The sequence below is a fragment of the Odocoileus virginianus genome, chromosome 16 (assembly GCF_023699985.2).
Source record: "Odocoileus virginianus isolate 20LAN1187 ecotype Illinois chromosome 16, Ovbor_1.2, whole genome shotgun sequence".
NCBI classification, from domain to species: domain Eukaryota; kingdom Metazoa; phylum Chordata; class Mammalia; order Artiodactyla; family Cervidae; genus Odocoileus; species Odocoileus virginianus.
Genome location: NC_069689.1, coordinates 12,253,480 through 12,276,515, shown reverse-complemented (window position 1 = coordinate 12,276,515; position 23,036 = coordinate 12,253,480). Strand labels below are relative to the sequence as shown.

Sequence of the window (23,036 nt, the reverse complement as noted above, 5' to 3'; positions counted from 1 at the left end):
GCACTGAACATAATCCCACTTCATATAATAGATACCAGAGGTAACTGTACACTGAATAAGGTCTGGTTAGATGGATTTATAGCCATTCAAATTGCCAGATCCCAAATGTTGATCAATAGGTTGATATCAACTGGAAGAGAGTTCTTTAGAGATAAAGCTGTAGGGCTCTGGTCTCGCTCTCACTCTGGTTAGCACTTTTTTTATTACCAACTTTAAATATATGAGGCATGCTTCTCAAATTAATAAATATACTCAAAATCTGTAGTGATAGTTAGCAAGTATGTTAGATGACACTTAGATTCAAAGCATTCTTCAGGGCTGAAATTATAAACCAAAATTAAGATGTAGATTTGCCAGGAATTACTGAATTCATGAAAATTCAATTGTGTGTGTGTTTGAGATGAAGAAGATCTGACTTGGGGCGGGGGAGGGGGAAAGGTTGTATGATGTAATGTTCCATTTACAGAAGTGAACTATTAAGTTCTCCCCAGCTAGGGGAAAGGTGGTGTTTTACTCTAATGATAAATTGTATTTCTTCCATTGACTAACTGTGGAATTAGGCAAGTTGCTTCATGTCTCTTTTGCCCCATTTTCTCAAGGATAAATTGTGAGGAAAACATAGCTTGCGGGCATGCTGCAACTCAGCGGACACACAGTGGGCATGTTGGTGAATATTAGTATATTCACTCATACTATGCAGATTGTATGAGGAATGTTGCTTTCCACGTTGATTGCTAATGTTTAGGGAGGCTCTTGAAATACTAAAAGCCACGTTAAGAAAACAGAGCTGTTTCTTTACCCAGAAGAGAAAGGAAAAGTTGTCTTCACATATTTCAAAGTAAATCAGTAGATAAGGGAAAGGTATTTTCAAGGCTTAGGGGCTAGGAGGGAGCTACAAAGTTGTTGCAAGGTAGATTTCTTTCATTCGTTATTCTGCGCCATCTGTACCAGATCCCTGGGATGAATAGAACTGATAAAAATCGATAAAAAGTTAATACAAAAGTAATGTAAACACCAGTTATTGATACCTAGCAATACCATAGGCTGCTTTGTCAACTATTAAAGTCCCAATGAAAGTGGCCAATTGAAAGTCAATGACCAAATGTTACTGTTTAGAGGCAGTCTGTGTACCAGATGAGAAAATTGAGTAGTGACCTTTACTGTTGATTCCAGTTTGTAAGTATCCGTAATTCTAAATGTTGAGAATGCATTTAATCTCTTCTCAGTTAGTGATAACCTTAAAGCACATTCCTGAAAGATGTTAAAATGCCTTGACATGCCGCTTGTTTACAGAGAGATTTTTACTTTGTGGAGCTCATAAATCTCCATCGTTTTCACAGTAGTCATGAACTGCTAATGAGAAAATTTATAACTCTAGAGTCTTGTGGAAAAAATAAATTGAAGAGTAATAGGGAACAGGGTTCTAGAACCGAGGTTAGAACTGTTTTGGGGGTTACTGATTTAGAGGACTGTCTCTATTCTATTTACGTGACTTATTTTCTCTGTGTTGAGCCTGTTGTTCATCCTGTCCTGGAGTCTAACAGCACATAGGGTAGATTATTAGCATGGGTTCTGGCGATGATAGCAAGGTAAACAGGTTTGAATTCTTTTCCATCCCTATTTAATCCCTACTGGACTGTTCCTGATCCTTTTTTCCACTCCGTCCCTCTCTTCTCAGCAGAGGTCTTGGCACTTTCCAAAGAGAATGGAGATGCTCTCTTATGTTTTATTTTCTCTCCCTTGAATGATTTTTTAAAATATTTTTCTCACACTCTTCCTTCCCTCTGTCTCAGAGAAAAAGCAAGCTCCTTTTATTATCCCTAGGCTTTTTATTATCTCTTGGCCCCTTAACCGCGCAGTTGCTTGCTCAGCCTCTTCTAGTGGCTCCTCTGGCCACAGGCATCTTTCATTCTCCTCTGTGCTGAAGAAAGAATAACCCGTTTTATACCCTGTTCATTCTTTGTCACCCATACAGTTTTCCTTCTGCCCTACTGCACCTCCGGAAAGTTTCTTCTGTTTACACATGTGTATGTGTCTGCTTTATCGAGGTACAATTCACGTATCGGACAAATCACCCTTTTAAAGATGCACGAGTTGTGCAGCTGCCACTGCTCTGAGTTTTTAATGTTTCGTGAGTCCACCAGGCCTAGTAACCTTTCCTTGATTCCTGTCCTCTGATTTTTCTTCAGCATTTGTTACTGTCGGCTTCTGCCTCTTAAAGCTGGTGTTCCCTTGGTTTCTTATGTTATGAAGGGTGCAAATTTCCTTACCTTTTGACCATTCCTTCCCTTTCTGTCCTTCCTGCTTCCTGAAGTTCTTAAGAGGTGTGTCCCTGTCTTCACTCTCCATCCTTCTGTCTATCAACATGACGTTATCTGTCAGTTCTATATAGGTGAATCCCAAGTAGATGAATCCTTTCTAGATTTCAGTAGCCCTGTTTATGAGTCTGGTGGTTATTTCCTCACAAGTATCTAGTAATTATAGAACCACATTCTTTCCCTCCTCTGTCAAAACCAACTTTTTTTCATGCTTGAAACATAGTAAATTAACTGTGAAAGTGAAAGTCGCTCAGTCTTGTCCGACTGTTTGCAACCCCATGGACTATACAGTCCATGGAATTCTCCAAGCCAGAATACTGGAGTGGGTAGCCTTTCCCTTCTCCAGGGGATCTTCCCAACCCAGGGATCAAACCCAGGTCTCCCGCATTGCACGTGGATTCTTTACCAGCTGAGCCACAAGGGAAGCCCAAATTAACTCTACTCAGAGAAAGTAGTATTGAAGAGAAAAATGGGGAAGAGAAAGACTTTTGTTAACTATACTTCAATTTAAAAAACAAAAGTCTTTCTCTTCCCCATTTTTCTCTTCAATATTACCCTTCTCTGAGAGTAAAGCAAACTTGAGTCATCTCTTGCTATTCTTTGCCTCGTGGCCAATTGTGATGCCTGTCTTTCTCCCGTGGCCATTTGTGGGGCCGAGGCTTTGTTAGGCATTGTTTCGGCAGCTGTTACAGCCTTCTGCCTGGTCTCCCTTCTGCACGTCTATAAACTGCCCCTAAGGCATCACTGTCCCCGCCCTGCCATACTTTATTGTTTCCCTTGACTCCCTGACAGACACCGGGGCTCCCGATAGACACCGGGGCTCCCGATAGACACCGGGCCTCCCTGACAGACACCGGGGCTCCCGATAGACACCGGGGCTCCCGATAGACACCGGGCCTCCCTGACAGACACCGGGCCTCCCGATAGACACCGGGCCTCCCTGACAGACACCGGGGCTCCCTGACAGACACCGGGGCTCCCGATAGACACCGGGGCTCCCGATAGACACCGGGCCTCCCTGACAGACACCGGGGCTCCCGATAGACACCGGGCCTCCCTGACAGACACCGGGCCTCCCTGACAGACACCGGGGCTCCCTGACAGACACCGGGCCTCCCTGACAGACACCGGGCCTCCCTGACAGACACCGGGGCTCCCGATAGACACCGGGGCTCCCTGATAGACCCTGGGACTTCCTGACAGACCCTGGGGCTCCCTGATAGACACTGGGGCCCCCGATAGACACCGGGGCTCCCTGATAGACCCCAGAGCTCCCGATAGACCCCGGGGCTCCCTGATAGACCCTGGGACTCCCTGGTAGACACTGGGACTCCTGTTAGACACTGGGACTCCTGTTAGACGCTGACGTATCTGTTTCTCTTTATGTCTGCCTAGAATGTAAGCTTCTGGTGGGGTCGAGAGCTTGCCTCTCTTGTTTCCTGCTATGGCATTGAGGCCTGGCTCATAGAAAATGTGCAGAAAACATTTGAATAAATATGGAGATACATTTGAATGAATATGAGGGAAATATTTCAATGAACATGGAGAACTGTTATTTTAATATGTTCTAAAGACTCCCAGCTAGTGTCCTGTGAATAAATTACAGGTAAGCTGAGATGTCGATCCCCTCAGCCAACTGGCCAGTTGCCCTCTGCTCTACAAGAATGCACACGAATGTTTATTACTATTATTAATAATTGAAAATCAGAGACATCTCAAGTGTTCATCCACGTAGGAAACCATTATATTCACAGAATAGAATACTGTGCAACAGAGCTTCTCAACTTCAGCACAGTTAATTCCTTGTTGTGAGAGATTCTTCTGTGCGTTAAAAAAATGCTCAGCTACGTGCATGACCTCTAGCCACTGGAGGCCAGCAGCGGCCCCGCAGTTCGGACCAGCGAAACACTGCCACGTGCGCGCGCCCTGGAGGGCACATTCTCCCCAGGTTGGCAACCCCTGCTGTGTGATAGTGAGGATGCGACAAGGACGAGCCCCACAAACCTAATATTGAGCAAAAGAAGCCAGTTGTAAAAGAGGGATAATATCTCATTCCACATCCTTTAGAAACAGGGAAGACTATCAGATGGGAATAGAAGTCAAGATGGTGGTTATCTTTCCATAGGTGGTGATTAGGAGAGGAATGGGAACTGCTGGGGTTTGGTAATATTCTGCTTACCGACTGGACGGTGCTACACAAACATGTTCATCTTGTGAAAATCCATACCTATACGCTTAAAATCAATTTGCTTTTCTTTTTGTATGCTATAATGCCCTTAAGGCTGACTCCTGAGTCCTTTTGTAACTGACTTTTAGGACTCAGGAGCTAGCCTGAAAGAGCTGTTTCCAGTGGCTGTAAACTGGACCAGTGGGAGCAGCAAATAATGGTAGTGGTGGGATTATAACTCAAAGAATAAGATAAGTATTGATGAGCCCATCCTTGTTTAAATAAATGATCAAATAAATAAATGAAGGAGAAGGAACAAATCTTTCTTACAAAAGAACTCCAAGTGATGTTGAAGGAAGGAAAGAAAGGAAATTGCCACTAGAACACCATAGTGGTGGTTGCAGGCAAGATCCTCAGAGGAATGCTAAAATTAATAGGTGATGCTTTTAGGAGAAACAGGTACTTTGCATACTATTTTGCATTGCAAAATACTCCCCCTGCCCCAAGACATTTATATTGCAGTAGTTTTGATATAGGTCTGCACACATTCTTCAGTACAACTCCTTCAGGCAGTGGCACTTAATTCCCTTATTTCCCTTACCCTAGAGTGTGGCCTGGACCTTGGGGCTCACTCTTAAAGAATAGAAGATAAAAAGTGAGAAATAGTGACTTACAGTGAGAAACTGGCAGACCCCATGGTAACCAAATGAGCACAGTAAAGCAGGTCATTCTGCAGTCACTTGCCCCCTCACGTGATGTGATGAGAAGGGCACTTTATGACGTTCTCCCTCAGAACTCCAGTCTATTAATAGGAAAATATCAGACAGACCTAAATCAAGACATTTATTATCTTCTAGTACTCTTCAAAACTAGGAGGGTCAAGATAAACAAGGAAAACATGAGAAACGTATTAGAAGACATTAAGGAAATGTGAGCCCCCAAATGCAACGTAGCATCCTGGATTAGGTCCTGGAATGGAAAAGAGATTTTTGGAAAAATTCAAAGTCCAAATCAAGGCTATATAGTGTAGTTAGTAAGCTTCCAAAATTAATTTTTTAAGGGAAGCTGGTTTAGGGTATACGAAAATTCATCTTTACAACCGTCTTTACAACTCTTCCATAAATCTAAAATTATTTTTAAATGGTTGTTGTTGTTTTTAAGTAAAACCATATAAAAAGATGTACTCAGAGAAATCTTGTTCCCATCCCAGTTCTTTCCATTCCCTATTGGTAACCAGTTTTTTGATTAGTTTTTTTTTTTTTTTTTTTAAGTAAAGATATCTATTCTTACTTCCCCTCTTTTCTTACATAGATATGTACCAATGTTAGTAACTATGTATGCTGATCCTGGAAATTTCTCCACACCCATAGTTAAAGATCTTTCTCAGTCTGTCGTCATAGCTGCATGGCACGCTAATGTACCAGATTACTCAGCTAGTGCCCTAATGATGGGCATTTGCACTGTCTATATAGTTTTGGCTGTTATAAACAATACTTTGAATGATCTTGTGCACCTTTGTCTTCTATTTGTGATGATGTTGTCAGAGTAGATCCTTCGAAGTAGAATTGCTAAATCAAAGAGCAAGTGCTGCTGCACTTTTGTTACATATTGCCAGATTCCCCTCTGTGAGAGTTGTTCCATTTTGTACCCCCACCAGCAGGATATGAGATCACTTGCTTTTCTCTGGCCTTGCCAGCAGAAAAGATTTGGGCTTTTTGCCAATCTGATGGGTGAGAAATGATATCTCAGTGCGACATCTGAGATATACCATTTTCTGGATATATTATAAGATAAAGCAAATATATAAATGATATAACTGAAGATCAAGTTTTTCAGTGCAAAGGAAACATATAGACAGATACACACACATATATAAACGAGATCAAAGATTAAGAAAAAAACAACTCTTTATTTTTACTAAGCATCTGATTATGAACTCTTAATATATATTGAGGCTTTAGTGAACCAGTCTCCCCCGGCCCCCACCCATTGCCCAGTTCAGTCACACAGAGCGTAAATTAGTTCAAGAAGATTACTTTTCTCCAGGTAGTACTTCATTCTTCCTGTTGGAGGAAGACCACATTCTCTTTAGAGCTCACAGGTGCAAGGAGAGCAGTCTACCCCCTGTCACTTTTCTGACCAGAGATGAGGTGTGGCGCACAGGAGAAGTTAGGTTTCCAGATTAACCAAAGACCCTGGCCCAGAGCCTGGCTGCCTGGATGCTACTTTCTTGCTGAACCAGACCAGTCTGGTTCTAGCTGCCTCTTTAGAACCTTTTCTCTGCCCTGTATGAAAATCCCTGTTTTCTGGTCCGATTTACAAATAATTTACGTATTATAATGAACTCTAGGTGAGAATTCTTATTTATTGTTTTCTTTCCCCAGCTTAGAGGTTTTAGAGAATTTCTTCATTCTGAATGAGAGAGAAGGGGATGAGAGCAAGAAAAATTTAAAGGCACTTCTTCTTTTCCTTATAGACCACCTCCCTCCACCCTCTCCCCCTAGATCACTATACCCATACCTGATCTACATTGCTCTGTTCAGTGGCTTGTTCAGATATCAATTCATCCAGTATGGTGGCTTTTCTAAGTGAAAGTACCTAAATGGAATCAAGTAAACTAAAAAAGGGAAAGTTTGATTGGATGCTAGATGGAAGAAATGGATAATTTTGGAGCATAAATCTTTTGGGTTAGGACAGACCTAGGTTTTACTGAAGAACAGAATGTAGACCAGCATGAGGAAGCTAGGTCTAATGAAGAAAGGCAGAAAGAAATGAGACAAATGCTCTTCCTTTTAAGCTGTGAAATATGGGATTTATCATACTACATGTCACTTGAGTGTTATATTGTGTTTGGAGATGAGCCTGGTCTTCTAAATGCCAATCAGTAGTGTGTCCTCTATTGGAATTTTTTTTATCAAGTACAAATCTATGATTGTAGATTGTTTATAATGATGGAGATTCTTTAATGTGAGGTATCCCTTTCCAACATTACTTCTTCTCTTTTTCTCAGGATTCTAACATTTTTCCGAAAGTCTTTTGGAAAGAACAAGTCTACTTCAATAAATGAAGGAGAATAAAGAAAATTCAAGCCCTTCAGTAACCTCAGCAAACCTGGACCACACAAAACCATGTTGGTACTGGGATAAAAAAGACTTGGCTCATACACCCTCACAGCTAGAAGGACTTGATCCAGCTACTGAGGCCCGGTACCGCCGAGAAGGGGCACGGTTCATCTTTGATGTGGGCACACGTTTGGGACTGTATCCTGTTTCTGGAATCTACAATAGATGGGTTTCCCACCACCACCACCAAGAATTAAATTAGACATTATAGATAAAAGAGTAACATCCCTGACTAAAACAGCTTTTAAATATCTTTCTTATTTAAATGCTACTTCAGATTTGCTTGGCTCCTTAGGGGTTTTCTGTCTCTTTTTTACAACGTAAGTGTGTAGACATAGCCACTAAGCTTGTGGCCACCAGGATGAAAAGCAGCACCTGCTGATCACAGAGGGAGTACACCTAAGGATAGTGAAGCCCTGCCTTCCTAAAGCTTCCCAGGTGACGCAGTGTAAAGAAGCCACCGGCCGATGCAGAGACGCAGGGCCAGTCCCTGGGTGGGGAAGGTCCCCTGGAGGAGGGCATGGCCACCCACCCTGGTATTCTTGCCTGGAGAGTCCCATGGACAGAGAAACCTCGCAGGCTGCAGTCCATGGGGTCACACAGAGTCAGACACGGCTGAGCACACAGCACACACACCTTATTAAAGCACAGGCTGCAGCTTGTACCAGAATCCTGACACCTTGAGGCTCCCATTTACCTGCTTTGTCACTGATAATATTTGCCTTCCCACTTCTCTTGTTGTTATTGTTCGCTTTTATTATTTTTCTGCATTTAACGAAGACATAACTCTTGGCCAAAGTCCTTAACCAGAACAACAGACACTATGACACCCTGGCAACTGGAATAATTTATTTTCATCGCTTCTATATGTTCCATTCCTTCAAGCAATTTCCAAGATATGTAAGTATTTTAATTCTATTATAATTCTCTATCATGTGTTATTATTTCTACATAGTTCAGTGAACAGACTCTAGCCTTTCTTTTTATTGTATTTTACAGGAAGTATTCATTTTTGTATGGTGCATACTATATATAAACAAAATCAAGTTCAGACTTTGTTTTTTCCCAGTTAACTGTAGTAAAATCTTGTTTGACTGTCTTGTTTGGGTCAGTATGAACCATAATCGTGTCGCCCTTAGTGTACTTTACTCCCTTGTTACTTTTCCCAAGATAAGATTGGCCTTATGGTTGAGACGCAGCAAAGGCCAAGATGGCATAGGGGTTCTTTGTTCCGTGTCAGGGAGTCTTCAGTTACTTTTTAAACCTGCTCTCTGGGAGATGCCACCTCCAGTGGTTTCCGGTCCAGGACAGCTGGTCTGATGAATGCCAAGCACACAGTAGAGAGCGAGGCCACGGGAGAGGCAGGGAAGAAGGCTGGCGCTCCAGGGGAGGGGTTGCCTGCATCATGGAGGAGTCGGGGGGGGGGGGGGGGAGTGCCAGGGAGGCGGTGCCAGCCCTGAGTTAAGCCTTGGCGGTGAGTGGGACCTTGCTGCGCTGAGGTGAGACTGAGCAGTCGTCTGCCAGAAACCAAGCTGACCCAGGCTCTGGGGCAGGCGTGCAGCCAGCCAGGAGGCCTGTGGGCAAGAACGGCATGGTGGGACTCTGGGTGCAAAAGTAGTCTGAGCTAGACTATTGTGGACCTTGAATTCCAGACCGGGGAACTGTGACTTTAATAGATCAGCCAACGTGATGGGAGGGTTTTATGAAGAAGACAGAATTAGACATAACAGGAAGGTAGTCTGCTGGGGCTTCTTCCTTTGGCTGAGAGTTACTCAGTTTTGCACGCATCTCTTCCTCACTAGTTTGTGATGTTCTCGGGGGAGAGACCGTGTCTAGATCTGCTTTGTACTCCAGCACGGTACTGACTGCTGTGTGACGTGTGGTCAGGACTCTGTGAGTGGAGGGGCACGTAGAAGAGCAAGCAGGCAGAGGAAAGCTGGAGGCAGAGCAGTGAGACGGTCACAGGGACGAGGAGCGGGACCAGGAGTCAGGCAGCAGAAGGAAGGAGAGAGCACGGGCCATGGTACGGGGCGAACACGCTCTGAGCAAGGCTACTGGTCAGGGAGGCAGTGTCTCTAAGAACACAACATGAAGAGAAAGTTTGTTTTTGTGACTTTTCCCGTCTACATGATTTACATGGCATTTAATTTAGAAAACTATATTTTAAATAATTTGTGAAGCCAAATTGGAGGTTGCAGGGTGGATTGTCTATATGTGGACTTCCCTTCAGGTTTTTAGAGTGCCCTAGTGTTTGTGAATGAGAAGAGTAAGACAGGAAGGGAGGCGTCCCAGTTGATTGTGAAGGCCCCAAATCCTTCTGTTTCTGGGTGAGCCCTGATAGTGAGATCAAGAGCTTTTGTCTTCCTTTTAGGTGACAGGAGCTTGTTGTCTCTTTCTGGCTGGGAAAGTAGAAGAAACACCAAAAAAATGTAAAGATATCATCAAAACAGCACGGAGTTTATTAAATGATGTACAGTTTGGCCAGTTTGGAGATGACCCAAAGGTAAGAATCATAACTTCCTGTGCTCAGGTCTTGATTTCCTCAGGGCAGCGTTGTGGCAGAGTTCCTTGTGTTGACAATGGATGTGGCCCCAGTATCTGCCAGTCCCTGGAATCCCTAAGAGGCCCTTATACAGAGATTGCTCTTCCTTGCTTCTGTGAGTAAGGAGGGGAGATAATGTACTCCACACTTAGGTGGCAGCTACTGATGTGCTGTGTCGGCTTCTGAGCCCTTGAAGGGCAACAGCACGTAGCACCAGTAGGAGCAAAGTTCTCTCGTGGCCGTTAGCACTCTTAGGCCCAGAAGCAGTTTGGCTTCTTGGGTTCCTCTCTAGCCGGCTTCTGGGCAGACAGAAAGTACAAGTGCTGTATGTACATGTGCTGTGTGTCTTTTGCTTCCCAAGAATGGTGGAAGATACAACATTTGCAGACACCCAGATTAATAGACTGTCCATCTTGTCCCTTCCCCACAACACCTGCTACTGTCAGGAAATGGTGGCAAAATAATTGTACACATTCTTTTATTATGTTCTAAAAAGACCACTTTCAGGGATTGGTAGCAGCTTTCCTTCTCCCTGGTCCTTGTCAGGATCTCTCATTATGATCCTTATAGCATTGACGAGAGTGATCCTTTATGACATTTATCACAGCTCATAATTACGTAGCTTTTTTTAACCAGGTTGACACACACAGAGTATCCCTTTTCTCAGTCGTCTGTGAGCGCTCAGACCCTGTCTGTTCTGCCTGGTGCCTAGTGTTCTCTCCTGGCTGGACAGGGTAGACATTTAGTAGGTACTTGTTGAGTAAATGACAGCCTGAGATTGTGGGGAGAAACTGAGAACCACAGAAATGCAAAGCTGACCCAGTCAGAGACGTTCGGCGCACCCACGGCCCTGTTTCTCCTAGTCAGCTGGTGTTGCTTCCCATGGCAGTCACCCTCTCTCCGGCCCGCAGAATCTGTGTGTGTATAAAACACGTGTGCTTGTTTTCCTTCTCCCTTCAAAGAGGTGGCAGAGGCCAGAATGCTTTTGCACGTTCTGTGGTTGCAATAAATGGTGGTCCTTTGTGTAATTATTGTCGGTGTGGGTAACCCTGTTCCTTGAACTTGTTTATAAATCTATTCACCTGTTTATAAAAATGTGAACCTATGATAAACTCATAACTACCAGTGGTCAAAAATATATTTTATGAAAGTAATGTACCATTAGATATTTCTGATGCCATAGGTTTTTTATTTTCACGGAGCACAGAGTCTGTTGTAGAAATGGATCGTGCTTTAGTCAGGTCTGGTTGCAGGGGCAGAAGGACCTTGTGACTAGCGAGCCGTGGTTACTCAGGAGTCGCAAAGATCTGGAAGCTGCAGCCGCTGGTGTACGTCGTCCAAGGCACCTTTGGAGGAGTCCTCTTCTGCTTGCAACCTTAACCCCCTGCACCAGCACGCCAGGAACCTGAGACCCGGGCCAGGCACAGCGAGATGGAAGTACTGCGGCTCAGTGCCCAGAGGCCAGCAAGTGGGGAATGGCCGTGCTCATCAAGCTTTTAATGCAGGCCAGCTTGACCCACATGGGTAGAGGGCTTTGTAGCCCACACTCTGCTTTCTCACATGCAGTCTCCCTACACCTGACTGGGTGTCAGGGCCACAGGAAAGAACCTGGGTCTGGGAGCAGTGAGAACACTGTGATAGATACTGTCTCGATGGAGAGGAGAGGAGGGCAGTTTGGAGGGAGGCCATGTAAGCATGTAAGAAAAATAAGATCCTGAATCATGTCCTAATAAACTTTGCCCGAACTGTGTGATTTCCCCATTACATTAATCTCTCATGTACTCAACAAGTACTTGTTCCAGGCTCTGTGTTAAGCACTAGACATCGGTAGCAATAGGGCTTCCCTCGCGGCTCAGTCAGTAAAGAATCTGCCTGCAGTGCAGGAGACTTGGGTTCGATCCCTGGGTCAGGAAGACCCCCTGGAGAAGGGAATGGCAACCCACTCCATATCCTTGCCTGGGAAATCCCATAGACAGAGAAGCCTGGTGGACTTCAGTCAGTGGGGTCACAAAGAGTTGGTCATGACTGAGCGACTAACACTCACAGGTAGCAAAACAGGCATGGCTTTTGCTCTCATGGTTTTTACAGTCGAGTAGAGGGATAGATTTTATAATCAAACATTCAGATAGCCAGTGATCTGCTTATGAGATGTGATAAATGCTGTGAAAGGTTATTTAAAGGTGAGGTGCGGGCTTGCCATCTGGGAACCTAGGCAAGTACTCCAGACAGGTAGTATGGGGCTGAGGGAAAGTTCCCCGAGGGGTGATGCTGGCACCCAGACCCATAATTATCCCTTTAATTGAGTATCTGAAACAAAGGGAGGCCAGGCCTTGAGCTGTCTCGTAATACTATACTGTATGGGCTACAGTCTGGACACTTGTTAAAGAGTGTTCCCAAATTTAGAAGACATGATGAAGCTTCTAGGAAACAGGTGGTGACAAAAACACTGAGGGGTTGGGGTGGAGGAGACAGTGATGGTGGGAATCTTTTTTTCTTTTTTTTTTTTCATACTGTATGAAAGTGTTAAGACTTGAAGAAAGTTTCTTGAGAGAACACTTGGGAAACTTGAGTGGAAGCACATTCACCCTGCCTGACCTGCCATCTGGAATAACTCTTGTGGTAGAATCCTCTGCCTTCTGTGAACTGATACCATACTTGAACCTAAAACCAGTTATCTACATGGCTTCTCTTCCCAGAGTTAACAGATTTATGTAACTGTTAACGATGAGATTGTCAGTCTCTTGAAACCCTTTCTTCTTCAACTCAAACAAGTGATTCTAACTGTTCTTGCCACACAGAGCATCTGGACAGTATTTTACAATCAAGTGAAATTGTCTTAATGTAAGTGCTCAGTCAGGCTGTACAGCCGTTGAATTCAAGAAGTTCTTGTTTATTAACTAGTTAGGAAGTATAATCAAAAGAGATTCCATTTACAATAACAGCAGTAAAATAATATATCCAGGAGTAAACCTTAAAAGAGATTTATGGAAACCATGTTGGGGCTGGGAGACTTTAGAACTACAAAAGGACTGGAAAGGAGATTTTCATAAATAAATTTTTGATAGTAAGATACAGTGTAATTAAAACGTCCATTCTATAAATCAGTGAGTTCCCAGACAGAACATAGTGGCCTTCATTTTTTCTAGATGGTACCAAATAAAATGATATTAAAATGCAGATGTTAGGGGGAACATGCAAAAACAAGAAACGTTTTTTAAAAGAGAAGTAATAATTGAACTGTCCCAAATGTTTAATCACTTTGGTCCTGGTACAGAAATAGACCAACAGATCTATGAACAAAAAAAAAGATTGTATGTGAGCACACGTGTATATGAATAGGCAGCTTAGGATATAGTTTGATAAAAGAGAAGATGATGATTTATTCAATAAATAACATTGGGAAAGCCTGTTTCAGGAAGATGAAAGATTAAAACACAGTAATAATGTGCCCCATTCACACACACACACACACATTTAACTGGTATAATTCACTGTCCAGGTATTCATGAAGCTGCCACTGTTACAGTCTTTCTTGCTTAAAATTTTCAGTGTAAATGCCTGAAAGATTGCATTTTTAAATACAGGTTTAGAAGGAAACCAAGGTTTATTAATGTATCTATAAAGTAAAGATCTGTTTTTTAAAAGGGGGCTCATGTGTGTTGAACGTAATGACATTTCTGAGAATGTTTGTTTCCAATAGTTTTAAAAATTAACTCTGATTGTTTTGTTTTCCTGCTTGTAGTTCTTTTGAGAATTTTATTGTCTTCTGAGCATGTTAAAGGCCTGAGTGGGAGAGAGGAGAAAGGGAATGAAAAATAGTTTCTAAAATAGAACTTGGGAGAGAGAATAAAAGGAAAGCTCACGTTTTTAATGCTGTTTCAGACTTGTCATTGAAATTACTACCCCAGCATTTGTTATTTCATTTTTAGGAAGAAGTAATGGTTCTGGAGAGAATCTTACTGCAGACCATAAAGTTTGATTTACAGGTAGAACATCCGTACCAATTCCTACTCAAGTATGCAAAACAACTCAAAGGTGAGAAGAAAAAAACGTTATGAAGAAAACCTCTTCATTCTGAAATCATCTGTATAATAATTTGATGACATTCAGATTATACTTTTCAAGAGAGAAAAGCAGAAAGTTCAGTGTTTGAAGTACCCAGGCCATAGCTTGCCAGACAGTTCATGTTATAGCTGCTAATGCTGTTTCCTTTTATGTATAAACAGACTGTCATCCAGTTGCCAAGTGATATGAGGCAGGAAAATGAGTCAGAATTTTTTAAATAGCCTAATAAAATCAGCCTCAGAGCCAGGTTTCCCATAAATGGTGGTTCAGCGTGGGTCATGTGGACAGAGGACAGAGGTAGGACCTGGGCCCGCTCGTCTTTCCCTGGCTCCCCAGCAGCGGCTCTTTGCTGTGTGTTAGGACTGCTGCTGAGCACACGGTAGACTTCAAATAAGTACTTATTGCCTCTCGTGTATTGTTTTTTCTTTCTATTGCTACTAATTTGCCTTCTCTTTCCCATCTCTAGGTGACAAAAACAAAATTCAAAAGTTGGTTCAAATGGCATGGACATTCGTCAATGACAGGTACACATGTTCACATTGGTTTAATCGTGGTGCTTTCAAACAGGCAGGGACTTCATGTGTCATCTAACCCGAACCCCTTATTTTGTCATGAGGAAACTGACTTGCCCCAGCCTTAGGGCCCAGTACATGGCAGAGGTGGGTTAAATAAAATCCAGGTCATTTGCTTCCCAGCAGAGGGGTAACCTGTTATGTCATGGTGGTACAGGATGCTGAAGCCTTACCACCAGCTTGAAACAGAAGTCCAATGCAATATACCAGAGAATTTTGACAAGTAAATACTTAAATCCATTTGATTTTGCAAAAGTTGGAGAGTATGTATCTGCAGTTTTATACTTTTTGTGATGGTTCTAAAGCCTTGATGTTCTTGGAGCCCAGAGATCTAATGAGGTACTGTATGGGGAACAGGATGCCCATGAGTAGCATTGCTTCATGTGAGGAGAAGGGTCAGCATCAGGATTCCAGCCACTTAAGAACTTAAGCAATTTCACTTGTATTTCACAGCATAGCAATTTCTGAAGGTGCTGGAATTCTTCTGCCTCTTCAAGGAACAGACAGATTAGTAGCTGTAGTTAAGTAACTCATTTCAGTATGTTTAGAAGGCTAAAAAGTTGCTTATTAATAATACTGTATTTGATCATGTATAGGGGATTATAAGCAAATAAGACACTTGGATACAGCATCTAATCTCCATGCATTCAGTTAGTCATAAGTGTTTGCTCATCCAAGTCAAGTCACCTCTTTTTCTTGTTGAACTAGTCTCTGCACGACCTTGTCACTACAGTGGGAACCAGAGATCATAGCAGTGGCAGTGATGTATCTTGCGGGACGTTTGTGCAAATTTGAAATACAGGAATGGACCTCCAAACCCATGTACAGGAGATGGTGGGAGCAGTTTGTGCAAGACGTCCCTGTGGATGTTTTGGAAGGTATGGGGCGTGCTGAGCTTTCTGCAGGCTGATCATTCTTCCCTGGGAAACTTGAGTCCCAAGAATGGATTTTCCCCAGTAGGTGCATGCAAACTATTCTTTAATTAAATTCTCTAGAGTGTTCATTCTGTCCAAGGGTGAACTGAAAATGCACAGCAGTGCTTCACACACCAGAGATGGGTGATTTGTTAATGCAGATATGACCCGGCATAATGGTCCTTCTAGGGGCATCATAGCTGCAAGGGACATTGGGGGCATTTTAAAACATCACCTTGTGAGGAACGCAATTGTTGCCTCTCGTTTAGACATCTGCCACCAAATCCTGGATCTGTACTCACAAGGGAAACAACAGATGCCTCATCACACCCCCCACCAGCTGCAGCAGCCCCCATCTCTCCAGCCGACACCGCAAGTGCCACCAGTGCCACCGTCACAGCCGCCTCCGGGCCCCGAGCCACCCCAGCCCCCACAGAAGGACTCGCAGCAGCCGGCCCAGCAGCCGCCGCCGCCGCCTGCCCAGCCACCCAAGAAGCCGTCCCCGCAGCCCAGTCCCCCCCGGCAGGCGAAGCGAGCCGTGGTGAGTGCGCCAGCTCAGCGCCAGGTGGCTGGCTCCCCACGGCAACCCCCCCCACATCCCCGCGCGTCTTCCCCTTGCTGAGGATCGCCCAGAACTGCAGCCTTGCCGTCTGCATGTCTGTGGGCAGCTGGACCGCTGGTGTGGTTGAGGGGAGGCCTCTGGGAGCCAGGGCAGCTCCATCCTTCAGCACTGCTGTTGCTATGCCGGGGCCCCAGAACCTGCTGGGGTAGGCGTCTCTCCTGGCTGTCGGTGACGCGTGGTGTCTGTAAAGGTTCCTCCCCATGGCAGGGGGAAGCCCTATGGGACAGGCAGGGCAGCAGGCCCCGCTCACCACAGTTCCGACAGCTCGAGGAGGGCGCAGGACTCACTGCTCAGAAAAGCTAGTCCTTCTGTCCGATTTGACAGGGAAAGAGGAAGGAGGCAGAAATGATGATCTGTCAGATGCCTTGGTTTGCTCTGCAGGTTCAAGCCAAAGTTAATTTTTGTCTGAGGCTGTGTCTGGCTATGATTCTGCAGTGCCTGAATAATCCATTTTTCTGATGATTACTTTTCAGAGTCTTGGTTAACCACTGTTTGTTTTCTTTTGTAACAGGTTGTTTCTCCCAAAGAAGAGAACAAAGCAGCAGGTAATTTGCTGTCCTTGTGCTTCCTGTTTTAGTTTTATGTGTTGTTTATCAAAACTTTAGTTTCTTAATCAAAAAATCATTTCCTTTCAGATTTAGAGTGACCTTAAAATTTAACGTTGGAGCCAAGCAAAAACTTTATCCTACCTGCATTGTCTCTTCTGTGTATTCCCCGACTGTGTGTTTTTGGATTGTACTCTTAACAGAAAGTATCAGTTCAAAGAAAATCACTAGCGGCAGTGAAAACATGCTCAGCAACATACGGTCGTTCCTTGGTATCAGCGGCGGCGGGGCAGCCTCCGGACCCGCCTTAGATACCAGACTCGCAGATGCTCAAGTTTCATAGTCTGCCCTCCCTGTCTACAGATGCGAGGGGCCGGCTGTATATCAAAATGTAGTTAGGAATGTAGGTGAGCCACTGCAGCAGCATGTTTTTTGAAGGTTGGTTAAGCCCACCGCAGTCAAGAGGCCCCCTGGCTGAGCAGCAGGCAGCAGCGTGCAGGTAGAAAGGAGGGGGGCCATGAGCCAGGGTGCCGCCTGCTGCTTACGGGGCCAGGCTTCTTTGCAACACCTCTTTTCCCCATATTTGTGGAGCCGAGTTGGTTAACTTGTTTCTGTGCTAGAAACCAAAGCAGGATGGTCACAGAGACGACGAGAGGCGCGTTGCCTCCGACTCAGCCGGCCCCGTGGCGATGACCCCTGTGCAAGCACAGGCCGGGTGTCTGTATTTCTGATTCTCTGTTTTCTCTGTTGCTTGGTTCCAGGGTAGGAACCTCAGGAATTATTTATTGAACTGCTGTGAGATCTTCACATTACAGTAAAGCTACATTTTTCTCAGGATCTTTGGGGAAATGATGAGTTCAGTACAGGGGAGATCTTTTTTTTTTCCTAGCTCCGGATGGGTAAGCAGTGAGTGTGAGACACAGAAGAGGGGGCTGTGCTATGTTTCACGTGGGTGTACGATCTGCTGAGCCGGTACCATGTCTGTGAGAGGCAGAAACAAGCCCGGTGGGCCTTGGGGGAGGGCTGGCATCAGTCAGCTGGGGCGGACAGGGTGGAGTCTTTAGGTACATGAAAACTCATCAGTGGAGTTGAGAATTTGGGAGAAAACAGAGAAATGAGTTTTACTGGACTGTGGGTTCAAAGGGAGTAGCTTTTGCTAGAACTGAAGATGGGATGGAAGCAGTGACCATGCCCACCTGGGTGGGCACTACGGGAGGTGTGTGAGCAAGAGATGGCACGGTCTGAGTTCATTCCGTTCAGAAAGTCTCCCGGCAGCACTCACGGCACGGAGGCTGGGGAATTGGGTCGGGGGGATCTCTCAGGAAGAGGGTAAGAGGGGCTGTCCCTGGACCTCGAATTCAGCCTGTGTTTGAGACAGAGGAAGCCAGGAATACTGAGCAACTACAGGGCGGAGCGGTGTACAAGCTAGAATAGAGCAAGTTTCAGGGAGAAAGAACCAAAAATACACACACAAAGATGGAGTGCTTTTTTGGTTGTATGCACACTCTGTCTACTCATGACCGGAAGGTACTGGACGCAGTGCAGCCTGTCTTGGCCACTTAGCCAAGTGGTCACTGGAGGTGCCGTTTCCAAGCAGCTGCCCCACCCCGAAGGTTGGGCCGTGTGCTCTGCCTCAAGTGGTCCCGACTGCTTTGCTGTCACGTCCGCTCACCTCCAGCCACCAGTTAATGGGCTGATAACTGGTAGTAAATACTTGTAAGAGAAAATAACCGCAGATGCGCCTGAGCAGGAATCAGACAGCGGCAGTTGCTCCTGTGCACACTTGGGGCCTTTGTGTTCTCTGCGCTAGGGTGGACCCCGGTGGGTACCACTTGGCACCTGAGATTCACTCCACTTCTCTCAGGTCATTGGACGGCTTGTCTTAGGTGGTCAGGAGAAAACTGGGAAGATAGGGAAAATGGGCTGGCCATTTTTGCTTTGGGGAGGGAGGTGGTAAAAGGTGCGGGGCGTGCGGGGAGGGGGGCGGGACAGAGGGATGTATTTGTTTGATTTCCTTTTTGTTCTTTTAAAAGGATGGTTTAGCCAGTCTGTCCTCAGCTTCCCTTAAAGCCTTCATATCTGCCTTTTCCCCAAAAAATTCCTTAACGGTACATTTTTCTGTTCCTTCTCTCTCTCTCTCTGACATGTTTATTCTACATGAAGAGTAGCTTTTTAAAATCTATTTTTTCTGTTTAGAACCACCACCACCTAAAATTCCCAAAATCGAGCCCACTCACCCTCCATTGCCTCCAGCCCATCCACCTCCAGGTAAGCTCTGCTGGTCTCTGGGAAGACCAGCTTTTCTCTCTGCCTTTTTGAAGGACAGATTTTGGAAGTCCTGGGGAAAATTTCTAGAAGAACTTCAGAAATATAAAAAGACATTAATGACTTGGGTGTGGATATTCGCTCAGTGTTGTCCAACTTTTTGCGACGCTATAGACTGTAGCCCACCAAACTCCTCTGTGCGTAGAATTCTCCAGGCAGGAATACTGGAGTGGGTTGCCATTTCCGTCTCCAGGGGATCTTCCCAATCCAGGGGATTAGTGCAGGGTCTCCTGCATTGCAGGCAGATTTTACTGTCTGTGCCACCAGGGAAACCCCTGGAACATAAAGGGGGTTGAGGGGGGTGGGAGTTGGAGAGGGTGCAGACTGACCGGGACAGATGTGTTCTGATGACCCCCTTTGTCGTCAGACGGGGTCATCAAATCTCTCCCAGTCAGTCTGCACCCTCCCCAACCCCCACCCGCCTCCCCTAACCCGGTTCTCCCGCTCTGACCTGACTTCACGCCATCCGGCCCCTCCCCCTCCCCCCTCTGGATGTATCCTTGTTGTTTCACATTTCTGAACTCACCTGAGTACTCTGCAGCCAGAGACACTGCATAGTGGAGACAACGTCCCCTCTGAAAAATTCAGATTTACACCAAGGACCTGAAAAATACTGGAAGTCTTCTCTTCTGTCTCGTTCTTGAGGGTCTGTTCCCTAGAGCCCCATCAGACCCCAAGCTAAAATCAGAGGGCCCCCAGCAGGGAGACAGGGAGACGTCTGAGAAGGAGCTCCTGTTGTGAACAGTGCTGGTGGTGGGGATGTGGGCGGGGGTGGTGGGGGTGCATCCAAGAAGGGGGATAAGGGGTGTGAGGCAGGGGGCTGGACTGGAAGGGGCTCGGGTGAGTCTGCACTCCAGCTTGAGCATCCCAGAGAAATGATCCATGGCTGTTTCCCCTGACCTGAAATCTCTCCCCCTCTGCCCATCAGAGGTGTCATTTTTTCTGGCCTACATGTAACTCCAAGAAGCTGCATAAGGTCTACACCCGGGGCTTCCCCCCTGCCCCCCGCCCCCATCTTCCTCCTCCTGTGGCTTCAGAAGCAGCAGCAGTGGTAGCAGCGGCCCCTGCCGCCGCCGCCGCCGCCGCCTCCTCGTTGCTTGTTCCTCCTGTCCCAACCCCGCTGGTGGGGCCAGGCTCTGGCCCTCTGTTACTGGCGCTCAGGCAGACCGCAGCTCCTCTCAGAAAATTGTTTTTTACAGCCAGATAATTTTGGGGATGTTGTGAATTCTAAGTATATCTGAATAATCTCTGATCTCTTGCATCCAGAGATGGTGAACTACCCATGAGAAACTAATTTGGAATTAGTTTTAGGAAAACAACAGCCCTGCCAACTTGGGAACATTGTGCAGATCCGGGCAGGAGCGCAGTAGCCTCAGGCTCCAGGCTCTGCGCCTGCTTCCTCTTGGCATACACTTTGAAGAGGAAGCAGTTGTTCGTGTAGTCATGTGGAGAAGAAAGAATGAAAAGTGCTTCACAGGCACCCAGTGACCTAGGACACTTCTGCGACATCACTAGAAGTAGAGGCGGGAAGTTATAAAGAACTTCCCTTCTTTACCCATGGCATCATTTTGGGTGTTTAGCTAGAAAAGGTGGAAATTGGTGTCTGTCTGCTGAAGGGTGGAAGATGCTCCAGAGACCTCTGAGCCTCTGGAGATGTCAGCTCTCCCCGTGGGCTGCTGAAACAGGAGCCCTGCCTCGCAGCCCAGGGCACTGGCCAGACCTGCCACCTTGGGGGGGGGGGGGGGGGGGCAGAGACTGACTCAGGTTTTGTTAACACCAGGTCACAAAGTGACCATCTCTCAGGCGTCCTGCTAGAACACCAGTGCCGCAGGCAGTGGTGTGGTCTGGCCCCGGCCTGGGCTCGCCTTTCTCTGGGGGCCGAGATGGGCAGAAAGAAGGGGCCAGGCCCGTGTTTGTGCTAGATGGGGGTCTGGGGCAGAAGGGGCTTCCTGCACCACCGGGAATGCCCGTGGCTTGTGCACTGGGGACCAGTGGGGGGACCCGCAGAGCGACTGGAGGCAAGGTGGTCGTGCGTGCCGGACCAAGGGGAGCAAGGTGGAGGGCCTGTGTGGTGGAAACGAGCCCACGGTGGCAGGACGCAGGCGCAGGCCGTGCTGTCGGGCCACAGAAGCGAAGGTGGCCCAGGGCGCAGTGACAGGGCCGGGAGCCCCAGGGGTGACTGGGCCGTGCGTGGAGCCCTGAGGGGGCAGTGGCCCCTGCCTCCACACGCTGCCCTGCTGGGGAGGCGGCGGCTTGGGCGGGCCAGTGACCCGGCTCCTCTCTGCAGACCGGAAGCCGCCCCTCGCAGCCGCGTTGGGTGAGGCCGAGCCTCCAGGCCCGGTGGAAGCCGGCGACCTCCCCAAGGTCCAGATCCCTCCTCCGGCCCACCCAGCGCCTGTGCACCAGCCGCCGCCGCTACCGCACCGGCCACCGCCGCCGCCGCCCTCTAGCTACATGACGGGGATGTCCACCAGCAGCTCCTACATGTCCGGGGAGGGCTACCAGAGCCTGCAGTCCATGATGAAGACCGAGGGCCCCTCCTACGGGGCGCTGCCGCCCGCCTACGGCCCACCGGCCCACCTGCCCTACCACCCGCACGTCTACCCGCCCAACCCGCCACCGCCGCCCGTGCCCCCGCCCCCCGCCTCTTTCCCGCCGCCCGCCATCCCTCCCCCGACTCCTGGCTACCCCCCGCCCCCGCCCACCTATAACCCCAACTTCCCGCCGCCGCCCCCTCGCCTGCCCCCCACCCACGCGGTCCCCCCGCACCCGCCCCCGGGCCTGGGCCTGCCACCAGCCAGCTACCCGCCTCCGGCGGTGCCCCCGGGGGGACAGCCCCCTGTGCCCCCGCCCATCCCCCCACCTGGCATGCCTCCCGTGGGGGGGCTGGGGCGGGCAGCCTGGATGAGATAACCTTTGACCCCTTTCTTTTCCTTTGTTGTTTTTTAAGAAAAGTTTTTCTAATCGACTTGAAAAGTAATTTAAGTGGGTAAGCAGCAGGGTACCTTGTATTATGTTGACAGTTGGAGTATGAGAAGAAGTGGACGGGACCAGAGATGAAATCGGGGTGCCCCTGCGCACCTGGAGAGCGGGTGCAGCAGCCCTCGGGGGGCCAGGCCGCCCAGCTGTGACCCCGCCGCCTCTCCCCGCGCCGCCTCTCCCGGCTCAGCCTTGTCCTCGGGCCCTGCGCTGGGTCACTTCCCACTGGTGAGAATGTTCACCAGCCATGTTGGCTCAACACAGAGCTTCAGTGAGGAGTGCATTTCCTTCTAGAAACCAGTGCCTATTTTTCCTGGAAAGTCTTTTTCAATAGTCCAGTTCTGTCTGAAGTCAGGCTTGTCATTGCTGTCATTCATGAAGTTCTCGCCCACGGCTCCCAGGCCAGATGAACCACTGTCTGATTTAGAGAGAACCCACACCGTTTGTGTTCGAGTTACTCTGAAGGGGCTGCCTTGCTTTTTCCAGGGAGAAAGGGAGAAATGTTCTTGGAAGTAATGTATGTTTACATCAATTTGCAAATTCCTATACATAGAGATATATTTTTTAAGTGTGAATGTAACAACATACTGTGAATTCCATCTTGGTTACAAACAAGACTCCTTCAGTCAGTTACCCAAATAAAATCAGTTCTGAAATGGCCCCTTTCCTTTGTTACGGGCAGAAGGCGGGGCGCCTGGGGTTTGCAGCCCAGAAGCAGGTCTTCCTGGGGGTTCTGGGGGTGTAGGAGCAGGGCATGGAGGAATGCCCCCCAGGAGATGGCCCAGGAGGACCTTCGGGGGCTGGCCTTCCACATCAGGCACCAGCTCGGGCTTTCTTGGGAGGAAGTGGTTGAATGTGATGGTGG

The 23,036-nt window shown here is 47.1% G+C and overlaps 1 protein-coding gene across 2 annotated transcripts in view; it reads left to right on the top strand.

Annotated features, from left to right (window-relative positions):
* CCNK (cyclin K) overlaps positions 1-22,827 on the top strand; it is a 29,192-nt gene extending 6,365 nt beyond the window's left edge. For both annotated transcript variants that reach the window (XM_070477854.1, XM_070477855.1), the window contains exons 2-11: positions 7,496-7,745; positions 8,426-8,507; positions 9,979-10,110; positions 14,079-14,184; positions 14,681-14,738; positions 15,495-15,664; positions 15,970-16,241; positions 16,834-16,867; positions 19,064-19,135; positions 21,480-22,827. In XM_070477854.1, coding sequence (XP_070333955.1) covers positions 7,549-7,745; positions 8,426-8,507; positions 9,979-10,110; positions 14,079-14,184; positions 14,681-14,738; positions 15,495-15,664; positions 15,970-16,241; positions 16,834-16,867; positions 19,064-19,135; positions 21,480-22,105 — 1,749 coding nt within the window. In that variant the 5' untranslated portion in view covers positions 7,496-7,548 and the 3' untranslated portion in view covers positions 22,106-22,827. The remainder of the gene's footprint in view (positions 1-7,495; positions 7,746-8,425; positions 8,508-9,978; positions 10,111-14,078; positions 14,185-14,680; positions 14,739-15,494; positions 15,665-15,969; positions 16,242-16,833; positions 16,868-19,063; positions 19,136-21,479) is intronic.
* Positions 22,828-23,036: the final 209 nt, after the last annotated feature.